This window comes from Oncorhynchus mykiss, chromosome 9, assembly GCF_057628025.1.
Source record: "Oncorhynchus mykiss isolate SJ-2025 chromosome 9, ASM5762802v1, whole genome shotgun sequence".
NCBI lineage: Eukaryota > Metazoa > Chordata > Actinopteri > Salmoniformes > Salmonidae > Oncorhynchus > Oncorhynchus mykiss.
Window position 1 is genome coordinate 84,691,427 of NC_143030.1, and position 15,079 is coordinate 84,706,505.

Below are 15,079 nucleotides of genomic sequence, written 5' to 3' on the forward strand. Positions count from 1 at the left end.
CACTAAGATAATTCAGATTTAACCCCATCTACCAAGATGGCCTGAGTTTAGTCACTAAGATAATTCAGATTTAACCCCATCTATCAACATGGCCTGAGTTCTGTCACTGAGATAATTCAGATTTAACCCCATCTATCAAGATGGCCTGAGTTCTGTCACTAAGATGATTCAGATTTAACCCCATCTATCAACATGGCCTGAGTTCTGTCACTAAGATAATTCAGATTTAACCCCATCTATCAACATGGCCTGAGTTCTGTCACTGAGATAATTCAGATTTAACCCCATCTATCAAGATGGCCTGAGTGATGTCACTGAGATAATTCAGAAACCATAAAAAGGCTGTACAGTGGCAAGTAAAAGTGTGTGAACCCTTTGGAAACCCTAACCCTTTGGAAACCCTAACCCTTTGGAAACCCTAACCCTAACCCTTTGGAAACCCTAAACCTTTGGAAACCCTAACCCTTTGGAAACCCTAACCCTTTGGAAACCCTAACCCTAACCCTTTGGAAACCCTAACCCTAACCATTTGGAAACCCTAACCCTAACCCTAACCCTTTGGAAACCCTAACCGTAACCCTTTGGAAACCCTAACCCTAACCCTTTGGAAACCCTAACCCTAACCCTTTGGAATTACCTGGATTTCTGCATAAATTGGTCATGAAATTAGATCTGATCTTCATCTGGGTCACAACAGTAGACAAAGAGTCTGCTTAAACTAATAACACAAACTATTGTCTATGTTGAATACATAATTTAAACATTCAGTGTAGGTTGGAAAAAGTATGTGAACCCCTAGGCTAATGACTTCTCCAAAAGCTAATTGGAGTCAGGAGTCAGCTAACCTGGAGCCCAATCAATGAGACGAGATTGGAGATGTTGGTTAAAGTTGCCTTGCCCTATTAAAATACACTCACAACATTTCGGTTTGCTATTCACAAGAAGCATTGCCTGATGTGAACCATGCCTCGAACAAAAGAGATCACAGAAGACCTACGATTAATAATTGTTGACTTGCATAAAGCTGGAAAGGGTTACAAAAGTATCTCTAAAAGCCTTGATGTTCATCAGTCCAAGGTAAGACACATGGTCTGTAAAGAAAGATCAGAAAGATCAGCACTGTTGCTACTCTCCCTAGGAGTGGCCATCCTGAAAAGATGACTGCAAGAGCACAGCGCAGAATGCTCTATGAGGTTAAGAAGAATCCTAGAGTGTCAGCTAAAGACTTACAGAAATCTCTGGAACATGCTAACATCTCTGACGAGTCTACGGAACACACAACACTATGTGTGGAGAAAAAGAGGCACAGCACACCAACATCAAAACCTCATCCCAGCTGTAAAGTATGGTGGAGGGAGCATCATGGTTTGGGGCTGCTTTGCTACCTCTGGGCCTGGACAGCTTGCTATCATCGACAGAAAAATTCATTCCCAAGATTATCAAGACATTTTGCAGGAGAATGTAAGGCTATCTGTCCGCCAATTGAAGCTCAACAGAAGTTGGGTGATGCAACAGGACAGCGACCCAAAACACAGAAGTAAATCAACAACAGAATGGCTTCAACAGAAGAAAATACGCCTTCTGGAGTGGCCCAGTCAGTCCTGACCTCAACCCGATTGAGATACTGTGGGATGACCTCAAGAGAGCGGTTCACACCAGACTTCCCAAAAAATGTCTGAACTGAAACAGTTTTGTAAAGAGTAATGGTCCAAAATTCCTCCTGACTGTTGTGCAGGTCTGATCCACAACTACAGAAAACATTTGTTTGAGGTTATTGCTGCTAAAGGAGGGTCAACCAGTTATTAAATCCAAGGGTTCACATACTTTTTCCACCCTGCACCGTTTGCACGGTTTGTTCAATAAGGAGATGAAAACGTATAATTGTTTGTGTGTTATTAGTTTAAGCAGACTGTGTCTATTGTTGTGACCTTGATGAAGACCAGATCAAAGGTTTCAAATACTGTTTCTTGCCACTGTGTATCCCAGGACTACTCTTGATCATTTCTTCATCAAAACAGAACGATCAACAGTGTCGAACGCCTTTGACAGGTCAATGAACAAGGCAGCACTATGGGGTCAATTTCACGCCATATGTATTGAATTAAAAATGAAATAAATTGTGAACATGAAAAATACATTTGAGAATGTAAACATATAAATGTATAGAACTGTTAATAAAAATGAGACATCAAAACCCCAAAAAGCGAGAGCAAAACTATGACAAATGATTTTTAAAAAATATTTGAAAATGAATGCAAAAATAATTTTCGGTTAAACTTTCCCAGCAACCAATCGTATTGAATTCATTTAGCCTACGCTCTTGCCCGCATGCACTACCTTTTGGTTACTCATACCTTTGCTTTCGACGTCTGTTTCTTTGCTTTCACAGAGTCTTTTCGATCTTGAGTTTTGGCATTATTTTTCCATGAAGGGTTTAGGGGGAGGCGTAGACAATGAGTCTCCTTTGGTCTGCTAGTTTTGCAGTGACGGTTCGCCTTAACCCAATCAATGAACATGATAGACAGGCTTTTTTTCTATTGCCTACTGAAGTCGAGGGTCTGACGTCACCACTAGGCTCCAAACCTTCCCCCCTGTGCCCGCATGCTCTGAACATGGCGAAGCAGTTACCAACACCTGCGCAGAACATTGTGCAACGGGCAAATCACATATTTACTTACGTAGTTAGAAGGGTCAGAGCCAGTGACACCTCAAATCATTGATTGGGTTAAGACAACTGTCACTCCAAACTAAAGGGGGGGGGGGGGGGGAGCGAGAGAAAGAGAGAGAACTAGTGGTGTGTGTGTGTACCTGTGACTGTTTGAAGACGTCTCTGGCGATAACATCGAGGTTCCCCAGGTCTTTAATGGAGGAGACGTACTCTGACACCGCCTTGATAACCACCTCACAGGGAGGCAGCACCAACTGGTGGGCACGCACCTAGAGGGTTAGAGGTCAGGGGTTAGAGGTCAGACACCGCCTTGTTAACCACCTCACAGGGAGGAAGCACCAACTAGTGGGCACGCACCCAGAGGGTTAGAGATCAGGGGTTAGAGGTCAGACACCACCTTGTTAACCACCTCACAGGGAGGAAGCACCAACTAGTGGGCACGCACCTAGAGGGTTAGAGGTCAGACATCGCCTTGTTAACCACCTCACAGGGAGGCACCACCAACTAGTGGGCACGCACCCAGAGGGTTAGAGATCAGGGGTTAGAGGTCAGACACCACCTTGTTAACCACCTCACAGGGAGGAAGCACCAACTAGTGGGCACGCACCTAGAGGGTTAGAGGTCAGGGGTTAGAGGTCAGAGGTTAGAGGTCAGACACCGCCTTGTTAACCACCTCACAGGGAGGCACCACCAACTGGTGGGCACGCACCAAGAGGTCAGAGGTTATAGATGATGGGCCAGGCAGCAGGGGTATAGCTTAATGTTATGGTTTAGAAGTAAATAGAAGAGATCATCAGGGTCAGGGGACAGAGGTTATAGATGATGGGCCAGACAGCAGGGGGTATAGCTTAATGTTATGGTTTAGAAGTAAATAGAAGAGATCGTCAGGATTAAAGGTCAGAGGTTATACCTTGAGTGAGGCCAAGGGGTGTTCTGGTCCTAAAAGGCTCCAGTGGAAGGTTTAAAGGTCAGAGGTTATACCTTGAGTGAGGCCAGGGGGTGTTCTGGTCCTAAAAGGCTCCAGTGGAAGGTTTAAAGGTCAGAGGTTATACCTTGAGTGAGGCCAGGGGGTGTTCTGGTCCTAAAAGGCTCCAGTGGAAGGCAGCCAGGTCCTCATCAGGGAGAATATGGTTCCCTACGGGGGGGGGGGGGGGGGGGGGGGAAGAGGGAGAGAAAGTTCAGTTGTGTGTGTTTGAGCAAAATTCCAAATGCCTGTATGGCAAGAATAAAGGTTTTAATGAACGTTTGTCAGCTTGTTCTGGTGATTGTATTTTTGGTCTCTTTCGCTCCTCTGTGCATTTCCCCATTTACACCAGTGATCTGTAAATAATGACAAGATGCACGTCTCCTCCATAACAATAGGAGTCGTCCCAAAGGCAGGAAGGCAGGCGACAAGCTGAGGTCCAAAATAAACCCATAGAAACGCATTGGCCTTAACTTGGACACATTTTATCTTTGCCTTTTCCTCTATGGTTTACACACGCCAAGCCCCTCCCCCCGCCTCTCGCACCAAGCCCCTCCCCCCGCCTCTCGCGCCAAGCCCCTCCCCCCGCCTAACAAGCCAAGCCCCTCCCCCTGACTAACACGCCAAGCCCCTCCCCCTGACTAACACGCCAAGCCCCTCCCCCTGACTAACACGCCAAGCCCCCCACCCCGACTCTCACAACAACACAGTTGAGAGATCACATCTTCCTCTCTGGCGAGAGGTTTCAACTTGCTATTTGTGACGGGGTTAGGGCTTGGTGTGGGAAGCAGAGGAGAGGGAGAAAGTTGACTCAAGTAGATAATGGAGTAAACTATAAAAACGGGCACGTTTTTAGAGTTGGGGTTGCGCATCACATTTAACAAAACAAACATTGAAATACTGTTTTAGGAGGTAAAGTAAAAACCCAAAGCAGTAAACAGCCGTACCTTAGTGTGAAAGGGCGAAATCGTGCCCGATTGCAGATCCTAGGGCTTCCACTAGATGTCAGTCTTTAGAGTTTGACTGGTTTTTGGAAAAATGAGCCAGAAATTGTAGTTTTTTTAGGTGGCTCCCATTTTGACTGTAGTGTTTCCAAGCGCGTGAATGAGAGCACGTTCTTTGGTATTTTTCTCCGGTAAAGACAATAACTATTCTCCGTCTTAAATTGTATCATTTATTTGCATATTAGGGTACCTAAGGTTTGATTATAAACGTTGATTGACTTGTTTGGATAAGTTTAGTGGTAACGTTTGGGATTAATTTGGATCCCAAGTGGATTATTGATTGAAGCGCGTTATGCATGTGTGTGCTGGGCGCTGTCCTCAGATAATCGCATGGTTTGCTTTCGCCATAAAGCCTTTCTGACACGGCGGCTGGATTAACAACAAGTTAAGCTTTATTTTGATGTATTGCACTTGTGATTTCATGAAAGTTTAATATTTATAGTAATTTAATTTTGGCACTGCAATTTCACCAGAAGTTTTTGCTAGCGTCCCACTGATCCGCAAGAAGTTAATATTTGGAAAGTTTAGAAATAAATATAGTAGGTCTAGTCTGTAGAAAGCTGATGGGATCCTCCTCTTTTTAATAGAGGCCATCACTCTGTTTTCTCACACAATAGCATAGCCTATAGAAATATTGCCCAACATGAGCTCATGGGCTCTCATGAAGTGTGTGATTAGTGTTTGATTAGATTTTAAATTACATTTGCATTGATGTCAGAGTGATTAGAGGGACAATAGAGTGCTGAGTACCAGGCAGTTAGCAAGTTTGGTAGGCTACTAATGACAATCAGCAGCATCAGAGCTTAGAGAAGCCTAATTACAGTGAATAAATGGTCATGTGGAATTTGACTAGTCATGACTCGTGACCACCGGAGGTAATATGGTCACCGTAACAGCCCTACTCGTTGGTGCTGCATGTTCCTCACTGTTTATAGACCGGACACATTTTGCATTGAGTTTTTCCGTATGCTAATTTGTAACATTGCAGAAAAATGTAAAACCTTGAAGAAAAACCACATTGTGTTTATCCAGCAGTGTGTTCTATACACACAATCAGCATACATCGATCAGCATATTTTGATGGGGCTTAAAATCTGCGATGTCCAAGCTATCCTCCTGCAATATCTACTATAATAATCTGGTCCCTCTGGAGTTCTGCCCAAGCAAGGCATTTGATTAGTTTGACATGTTGCGAGGAGTCACTGATTTACAGCAGGTTACCACACCTATTTAGCTATTTTTCTACCATGGACTTACCCAGGCTTCAAGTTTTGGGTAATTAGGTACCTACCCAGCAGTGCAGTGAAGCAGGGCAGGTGTTGTGTCTTCAGACCAAGCTGTCTGGCTGCTTCAGAGAGCAGGTATTGGTGGGTGGTCAGGTTCTTGCCGTTCCAGGACAGTTTGAGGGCATGCGAGGAGAAGTAGGCGGGCACGTTGCAGAGGGCAAACTCTGAGTCCTGGGCGATCAGGCCGCAGAAACCAAAGTCCCTGTAGAGGGACAGCACCTCCTGGTGGTGGTCCTCCAATGTCTGGACAACCTGGATAATACAACAGAACATTACACACCTTAACCCTTCACCCTGACAGTAGTAGTGAATCCGGAGGTCAGTCAGTCTTCAGTCCAGTAGAGATTCTACAGATATCACATGCTGAGTTTAGCATTAGTCTCTCGGTATCAGAGGCTATAAATTATGTTTCATAGGTACACATGTTTAAATTGATTGAGATATAGAATTCATTCAGGCCCAATATTCTATATCGCAATCAATTAAAACATATAGAATTCATACAGGCCCAATATTCTATATCGCAATTAATTAAAACATAGAATTCATACAGGCCCAATATTCTTCATGTATGTCTGTATGAATTCTATGCTCAATGCTCAATGTTTTTTTTGCGATGGGAAGTAATAGTTGTACATTCAGATTGTAAAATGCTTAATGTTTATGTATTCTTATGATTACGATCTACTGGCTTATTATGTGAGTTTATGGACTGCTTATCCTTTAGTTTAACATCCTGCTGTGTGTGACTGCTGTCTGTCCATCAGCCCTATGCAGTGGAGTAGTGGTGCTTCAACAAGCACAGCACTTACACAAATTACTGATTGGCTGAGAGAAATTGATACGAAGATTGTGGGGGCTGTCTTGTTAGACTTCAGTGCAGCTTTTGACATCATCGATAAGTCTGCTGCTGGAAAAACGTATATTTGTTATGGCTTTTGTACTGTATGTGGTAGTAGTGGAGTAGGGGCCTGAGGGCACACAATGTATTGTAATGTTTTTAAAATTGTATAAACTTCCTTAATTTTGCTGGACCCAAGGAAGAATAGCTTCTGCCTTGGCAGGAACTAATAGGGATCCATAATAAACACCAGGAAGAGTAGCTTCTGCCTCGACAGGAACTAATAGGGATCCATAATAAACACCAGGAAGAGTAGCTTCTGCCTCGACAGGAACTAATAGGCATCCATAATAAACCCCAGGAAGAGGAGCTGCTGCCTTGGCAGGAACTAATGGGGATCCATAATAAACCCCAGGAAGAGTAGCTGCTGCCTTGGCAGGAACTAATGGGGATCCATAATTAATACAAATCTGCCAAATATGTGTATGCGACCAAAAACATTTAATTTGACTTCGATATTGGGATGATTGAGTTGATGTGTGCCATAAGCAGCCTTTCAAAGCACTTCATGACTACAGATGTGAGTGCTACAGGGCAGTAGTCATTCTGGCAGGTAGCCTTAGAGTTCTTGGGAGCAGAAATGATGACTAGCTTGAGATGTGTGGGAATTACAGACTGAATGATTGTGAATATGCCTGCCAGCTGTTTTTTTGCTGGAATAACATCCGGCCACACGGTGTTGACCTGATTAAAAACCTCACGTCAGCCTCAGAGCGAAATCACCCAGTCTCCTTGTCGTAGCCTCAGAGTTGTCTGCGATAGCTTTGTCTTTTAGTTTAGCACCAGCCTCTGTGTTAATTAAGGGCTTTTGATTAAGGAAGCAGCGAAACTTCACTGTGGGGACAACGTCGCCGATGCATTTCCTAATGAAACTGGTCACCGAGGTGGTTTGCTCGTCTCTGCTATCGGCAGAGTCCAGGGAACATATTCCAGTTAGCGCTAGCAAAGCAGCCTTGTAGCATAGCTTCCAATTAGGATGACAATTTCTCAACAGAGCGCGTCACGGGTACTTCCTGTTTGAGCTTCTGCTTGTAGACAGGAAACAGGAGTATAGAGTCATGATCTGATTTGCCGAAGGGGGGAGGCATTATACAGTGGCAAGATAAAGTATGAGAACCCTTTGGAAACCCTAACCCTTTGGAAACCCTAACCCTAACCCTTTGGAAACCCTAAACCTTTGGAAACCCTAACCCTAACCCTTTGGAAACCCTAACCCTAACCCTTTGGAAACCCTAACCCTAACCCTTTGGAATTACCTGGATTTCTACATAAATTGGTCATCAAATTTGATCTGACCTTCATCTAAGTCACAAGAATAGACAAACATAGCGTGCTTAAACTAATAATAGAAATGGTATTTTTCTTGTCTATATTGAATATATAATTTAAAAAATTCACAGCGTAGTTTGGAAAAATGTATGTGAACCCCCTAGGCTAATGACTTCACCAAAAGGTAATTGGAGTCAGCTAACCTGAGTTGAATCAATGAGACAAGATTGGCGATGTTGGTTAGAGCTGCCCTGCCCTATTAAAAAAATTATGTGAGTTTCCTATTCACAAGAAACATTGCCTGATGTGAACCACACCTCAAACAAAAGAGATCACAGAAGACCTAAGATTAAGAAATGTTGACTTGCATAATGCTGGAAAGAGTTACAAAAGTATATCTAAAAGCCTTGATGTTCAGTCATAAGACAAATTGTCTATAAATTGAGAAAGTTCAGCACTGTTGCTACTCTCCCTAGGAGTGGCCATCCTGAAAAGATGACTGCAAGAGCACAGCGCAGAATGCTCTATGAGGTTAAGAAGAATCCTAGAGTGTCAGCTAAAGACTTACAGAAATCTCTGGAACATGCTAACATCTCTGACGAGTCTACGATACGTAAAACACTAAAAAAGAATGGTGTTCATGGGAGGACACCATGGAAGAAGCCACTGCTGTCCAAAAAAAACATTGCTGCATGTCTGAAGTTTGCAAAAGAGCATCTGGATGTTCCACATCGCTACTGGCAAAATATTCTGTGGACAGATTAAACTACAGTTGAGTTGTTTGGAAGGAACACACAACACCATGTGTGGAGAAAAAAAGGCACAGCACACCAACATCAAAACCTCATCCCAACTGTAAAGTATGGTGGAGGGAGCATCATGGATTGGGGCTGCTTTGCTACCTCAGGGCCAGGACAGCTTGCTATCATCGACAGAAAAATGAATTCCTAAGATTATCAAGACATTTTGCAGGAGAATGTAAGGCTATCTGTCCGCCAATTGAAGCTCAACAGAAGTTGGGTGATGCAACAGGACAACAACCCAAAACACAGAAGTAAATCAACAGAATGGATTCAACAGAAGAAAATACCCCTTCTGGAGTGGCCCAGTCAGTACTGACCTCAACCCGATTGAGATGCTATTACTTGACTTCAAGAGAGCAGTTCACACCAGACTTCCCAAAAAATGTTTGAACTGAAACAGTTTTGTAAAGAGGAATGGTCCAAAATTCCTCCTGACTGTTGTGCAGGTCTGAACCACAACTACAGAAAACATTTGTTTGAGGTTATTGCTGCTAAAGGAGGGTCTACCAGTTATTGAATCCAAGGGTTCATATATTTCTTCCACACTGCACTATGAATGTTTAAATTAAGTATTCAATATAGACAAGACAAATAAAATCATCTGTGTGTTGTTAGTTTAATAAGCAGACTGTGTTTGTCTATTGTTGTGACTTAGATGAAGATCAGATCAAATTTTATGACCAATTTATGCAGAAATCCAGGTATTTCCAAAGGGTTCACATACTTTTTCTTGCTACTGTATGCTTGTGGGTAGAGCAACAGTGGTCTAGGACTTCATTGCCCCGAGTGACGAAGGAGACGTGTTGATGGAAGTTGGGAAACAATGAAACCTCCAGGTCCATACTGAGTTTATCAGGAAGAGTATAGGAGATGTTGTTCCCACTGTGACTATTAAAACCTATCCTAACCAGAAACCGTGGATAGATGGCAGCATTCACGCAAAACTGAAAGCGCGAACCACTACATTGAACCATGGGAACATGGCAGAATACAAACAGTGTAGTTATTCCCTCCATAAGGCAATCAAACAGGCAAAACATCAGTGTAGAGAATGTAGCAATTCAACAGCTCAGACACAAGACCTATGTGGCAGGGTCTACAGACAATCACAGATTACAAAGGGAGAACCAGCTACATTGCGGCCACCTGGACAATTGAAACACCTTCGCCTGCTTTGAGGATAACACACTGCCACCGAAGTGACCCGCTACCAAGGACTGTGGGCTCTCCTTCTCCGTGGCCGACGAGAGTAACACATTTAACCTCTTGAAGCTAGGGGGCACTATTTTTATGTTTGGAAAAAATATGTTCCCAAAGTAAACTGCCTATTTCTCAGGACCAGATGCTAGAATATACATATAATTGACAGAATAGGATAGAAAACACTCTAAAGTTTCCAAAACTGTCAAAATATTGTATGTGAGTATAACAGAACTGATATTGCAGGCGAAACCCTGAGAAAAATCAAACCAGGAAGTGGCTTCTATTTTGAAAACTCCATGTTCCATAGCCTCCCATTGCTCCATTTAAAGGGATATCAACCAGATTATTTTTCCTATCGCTTCCTCAGGATGTCAGTCTTCAGACATAGTTTCAGGCTTTTATTTTGAAGAATGAGCGTGAACATAAGTGGATAGGTGGGGGCTCTCAGAGTGAGTTGTGCGCAAAAGAGAAAGGCGGCCATTGTTACTCCGGGGCCTAGTGAAAAGCCAACTGTCCCGGTTGATATATTATCGAATAGATATTTGAAAAACACCCTGAGGATTGATTATAAAAAACGTCTGACATGTTTCTGTGGACATTATGGATATAATTTGGAATTTTTGTCTGCGTTGTCGTGACCGCTCTTTCCGGTGGATTCTTGGGCATAACGCACCAAACTAACAGAGGTATTTGGATATAAAAAATATCTTTGTGGAACAAAAGGAACATTTGTTGTCTAACTGGGAGTCTCGTGAGTGAAAACATCCGAAGATCAAAGGTAAACGATTAATTTGATTGCTTTTTTGATTTTCCTGACCAAGTTACCCGATGCTAAGTGTACTTATTGTTTTGTCGAGCGATCGATAGACTTACACAAACGCTTGTATTGCTTTCGTTGTAAAGCATAATTTCAAAATCTGAGACGACAGGTGGATTAACAAAAGGCTAAACTGTGTTTTGCAATATTGCACTTGTGATTTCATGAATATGAATATTTTCTAGTAATATTATATGACTGTGGCGCTATGCTATTCAGCGTTGCTGATGACAATTATACTGGATCCGGGATGGGTATTTCAGAGGTTAAGCTTGTTAACCCTCGCAAGGCTGCCGGCCCAGGCGGCATCCCTTTCCGCGTCGTCAGAGCTTGCGCAGAACAGCTGGCTGGAGTGTTTAAGGACATACTCAATCTCTCCCTATCCTAGTCTGCTGTCTCCACATGCTTCAAGACGTCCGCCATTGTTCCTATACCCAAGAAAGGAAAGGTAACTTTACTAAATGGCTATCGACCCATAGCACTCCTGTCATCATGAAGTGCTTTGAGAGGCTTATCAAGGATCATATCACATCTACCTTACCTGACACCCTAGACCCACTTCAATTTGCTTACCGCCTCAATAGATCCACACAACGCAATTGCACACTGCCCTATCCCATCTGGACAAGAGGAATACCTGTGTAAGAATGCTGTTCATTGACTACAGCTCAGCCTTCAACACCATAGTATCCTCCAAGCTCATCATTAAGCTTGGGGCCCTGGGTCTGAACCCCACCTTGTGCAACTGGGTCCAAGACTTCCTGATGGGCCACCCCAAGGTGGTGAAGGTAGGAAACACCACTTTGCTGATCCTCAACACAGGGGCCCCCACAAAGGTGCGTGCTCAGCCCCCTCCTGTACACCCATGACTGCATGGACACACACGCCTCGAACTCAACTTTGCAGACAACAACATTAGTAGGCCTGACTACCCACAACATGTTGTTTCCGGCGCCGACAGAGATGGCCGCCTCGCTTCGCGTTCCTAGGAAACTATGCAGTTTTTTGTTTTTTTACGTGTTATTTCTTACATTAGTACCCCAGGTCATCTTAGGTTTCATTACATACAGTCGAGAAGAACTACTGAATATAAGGTCAGCGTCAACTCACCATCAGTACGACCAAGAATATGTTTTTCGCGACGCGGACCCTGTGTTCTGCCTTACAAACAGGACAACGGAGTGGATCCTATGCAGCGACCCAAAAAAACGACTCCGAAAGAGAGGGAAACGAGGCGGTCTTCTGGTCAGACTCCGGAGACGGGCACAGCGCGCACCACTCCCTAGCATTCTTCTTGCCAATGTCCAGTCTCTTGACAACAAGGTTGATGAAATCCGAGCAAGGGTAGCATTCCAGAGGGACATCAGAGACTGTAACGTCCTTTGCTTCACTGAAACATGGCTCACTGGAGAGACTCTATCCGAAGCGGTGCAGCCAACGGGTTTCTCCACACATCGCGCTGACAGAAACAAACATCTTTCTGGTAAGAAGAGGGGCGGAGGCGTATGCCTCATGGCCAACGTGACATGGTGTGATGAAAGAAACATACAGGAACTCAAATCCTTCTGTTCACCTGATTTAGAATTCCTCACAATCAAATGTAGACCGCATTATCTACCAAGAGAATTCTCTTCGATTATAATCACAGCCGTATATATCCCCCCCCAAGCAGACACATCGATGGCTCTGAACAAACTTTATTTAACTCTCTGCAAACTGGAAACGATTTATCCGGAGGCTGCATTCATTGTAGCTGGGGATTTTAACAAGGCTAATCTGAAAACAAGACTCCCAAAATTTTATCAGCATATTGATTGCGCAATCAGGGGAGGAAAGACCTTGGATCATTGTTACTCTAACTTCCGCGACGCATATAAGGCCCTGCCCCGCCCCTCTTTCGGAAAAGCTGACCACGACTCCATTTTGTTGATCCCTGCCTACAGACAGAAACTAAAACAAGAGGCTCCCACGCTGAGGTCTGTCCAACGCTGGTCCGACCAAGCTGACTCCACACTCCAAGACTGCTTCCATCACGTGGACTGGGAGATATTTCGTATTGCGTCAGATAACAACATTGACAAATACGCTGATTCGGTGTGCGAGTTCATTAGAACGTGCGTTGAAGATGTCGTTCCCATAGCAACGATTAAAACATTCCCTAACCAGAAACCGTGGATTGATGGCAGCATTCGTGTGAAACTGAAAGCGCGAACCACTGCTTTTAATCAGGGCAAGGTGTCTGGTAACATGACCGAATACAAACAGTGCAGCTATTCCCTCCGCAAGGCTATCAAACAAGCTAAGCGCCAGTACAGAGACAAAGTAGAATCTCAATTCAACGGCTCAGACACAAGAGGCATGTGGCAGGGTCTACAGTCAATCACGGACTACAGGAAGAAATCCAGCCCAGTCACGGACCAGGATGTCTTGCTCCCAGGCAGACTAAATAACTTTTTTGCCCGCTTTGAGGACAATACAGTGCCACTGACACGGCCTGCAACGAAAACATGCGGTCTCTCCTTCACTGCAGCCGAGGTGAGTAAGACATTTAAACGTGTTAACCCTCGCAAGGCTGCAGGCCCAGACGGCATCCCCAGCCGCGCCCTCAGAGCATGCGCAGACCAGCTGGCCGGTGTGTTTACGGACATATTCAATCAATCCCTATACCAGTCTGCTGTTCCCACATGCTTCAAGAGGGCCACCATTGTTCCTGTTCCCAAGAAAGCTAAGGTAACTGAGCTAAACGACTACCGCCCCGTAGCACTCACATCCGTCATCATGAAGTGCTTTGAGAGACTAGTCAAGGACCATATCACCTCCACCCTACCTGACACCCTAGACCCACTCCAATTTGCTTACCGCCCAAATAGGTCCACAGACGATGCAATCTCAACCACACTGCACACTGCCCTAACCCATCTGGACAAGAGGAATACCTATGTGAGAATGCTGTTCATCGACTACAGCTCGGCATTCAACACCATAGTACCCTCCAAGCTCGTCATCAAGCTCGAGACCCTGGGTCTCGACCCCGCCCTGTGCAACTGGGTACTGGACTTCCTGACGGGCCGCCCCCAGGTGGTGAGGGTAGGCAACAACATCTCCTCCCCGCTGATCCTCAACACTGGGGCCCCACAAGGGTGCGTTCTGAGCCCTCTCCTGTACTCCCTGTTCACCCACGACTGCGTGGCCACGCACGCCTCCAACTCAATCATCAAGTTTGCGGACGACACAACAGTGGTAGGCTTGATTACCAACAACGACGAGACGGCCTACAGGGAGGAGGTGAGAGCCCTCGGAGTGTGGTGTCAGGAAAATAACCTCACACTCAACGTCAACAAAACTAAGGAGATGATTGTGGACTTCAGGAAACAGCAGAGGGAACACCCCCCTATCCACATCGATGGAACAGTAGTGGAGAGGGTAGCAAGTTTTAAGTTCCTCGGCATACACATCACAGACAAACTGAATTGGTCCACTCACACAGACAGCATCGTGAAGAAGGCGCAGCAGCGCCTCTTCAACCTCAGGAGGCTGAAGAAATTCGGCTTGTCACCAAAAGCACTCACAAACTTCTACAGATGCACAATCGAGAGCATCCTGGCGGGCTGTATCACCGCCTGGTATGGCAACTGCACCGCCCTCAACCGTAAGGCTCTCCAGAGGGTAGTGAGGTCTGCACAACGCATCACCGGGGGCAAACTACCTGCCCTCCAGGACACCTACACCACCCGATGTCACAGGAAGGCCATAAAGATCATCAAGGACATCAACCACTCGAGCCACTGCCTGTTCACCCCGCTATCATCCAGAAGGCGAGGTCAGTACAGGTGCATCAAAGCTGGGACCGAGAGACTGAAAAACAGCTTCTATCTCAAGGCCATCAGACTGTTAAACAGCCACCACTAACACTGAGTGGCTGCTGCCAACACACACACTGACACTGACTCAACTCCAGCCACTTTAATAATGGGAATTGATGGGAAATGATGTAAATATATCACTAGCCACTTTAAACAATGCTACCTTATATAATGTTACTTACCCTACATTATTCATCTCATATGCATACGTATATACTGTACTCTATATCATCGACTGTATCCTTATGTAATACATGTATCACTAGCCACTTTAAACTATGCCACTTTGTTTACATACTCA

The 15,079-nt window shown here is 44.7% G+C and overlaps 1 protein-coding gene across 3 annotated transcripts in view; it reads right to left on the reverse strand.

Annotated features, from left to right (window-relative positions):
- Positions 1-15,079, reverse strand: part of LOC110532860 (constitutive coactivator of PPAR-gamma-like protein 2) — a 58,070-nt gene that overhangs the window by 35,736 nt on the left and 7,255 nt on the right. For 2 of the 3 annotated variants that reach the window (XM_036989152.2, XM_036989151.2), the window contains exons 2-4: positions 5,928-6,174; positions 3,721-3,803; positions 2,809-2,937 (exon numbers count right to left, since the gene is read on the reverse strand). In XM_036989152.2, coding sequence (XP_036845047.1) covers positions 2,809-2,937; positions 3,721-3,803; positions 5,928-6,174 — 459 coding nt within the window. Of the gene's footprint in view, positions 1-2,808; positions 2,938-3,649; positions 3,804-5,927; positions 6,175-15,079 lie in introns of all 3 variants that reach the window. The other variant, XM_090185619.1, reaches the window with a different exon arrangement.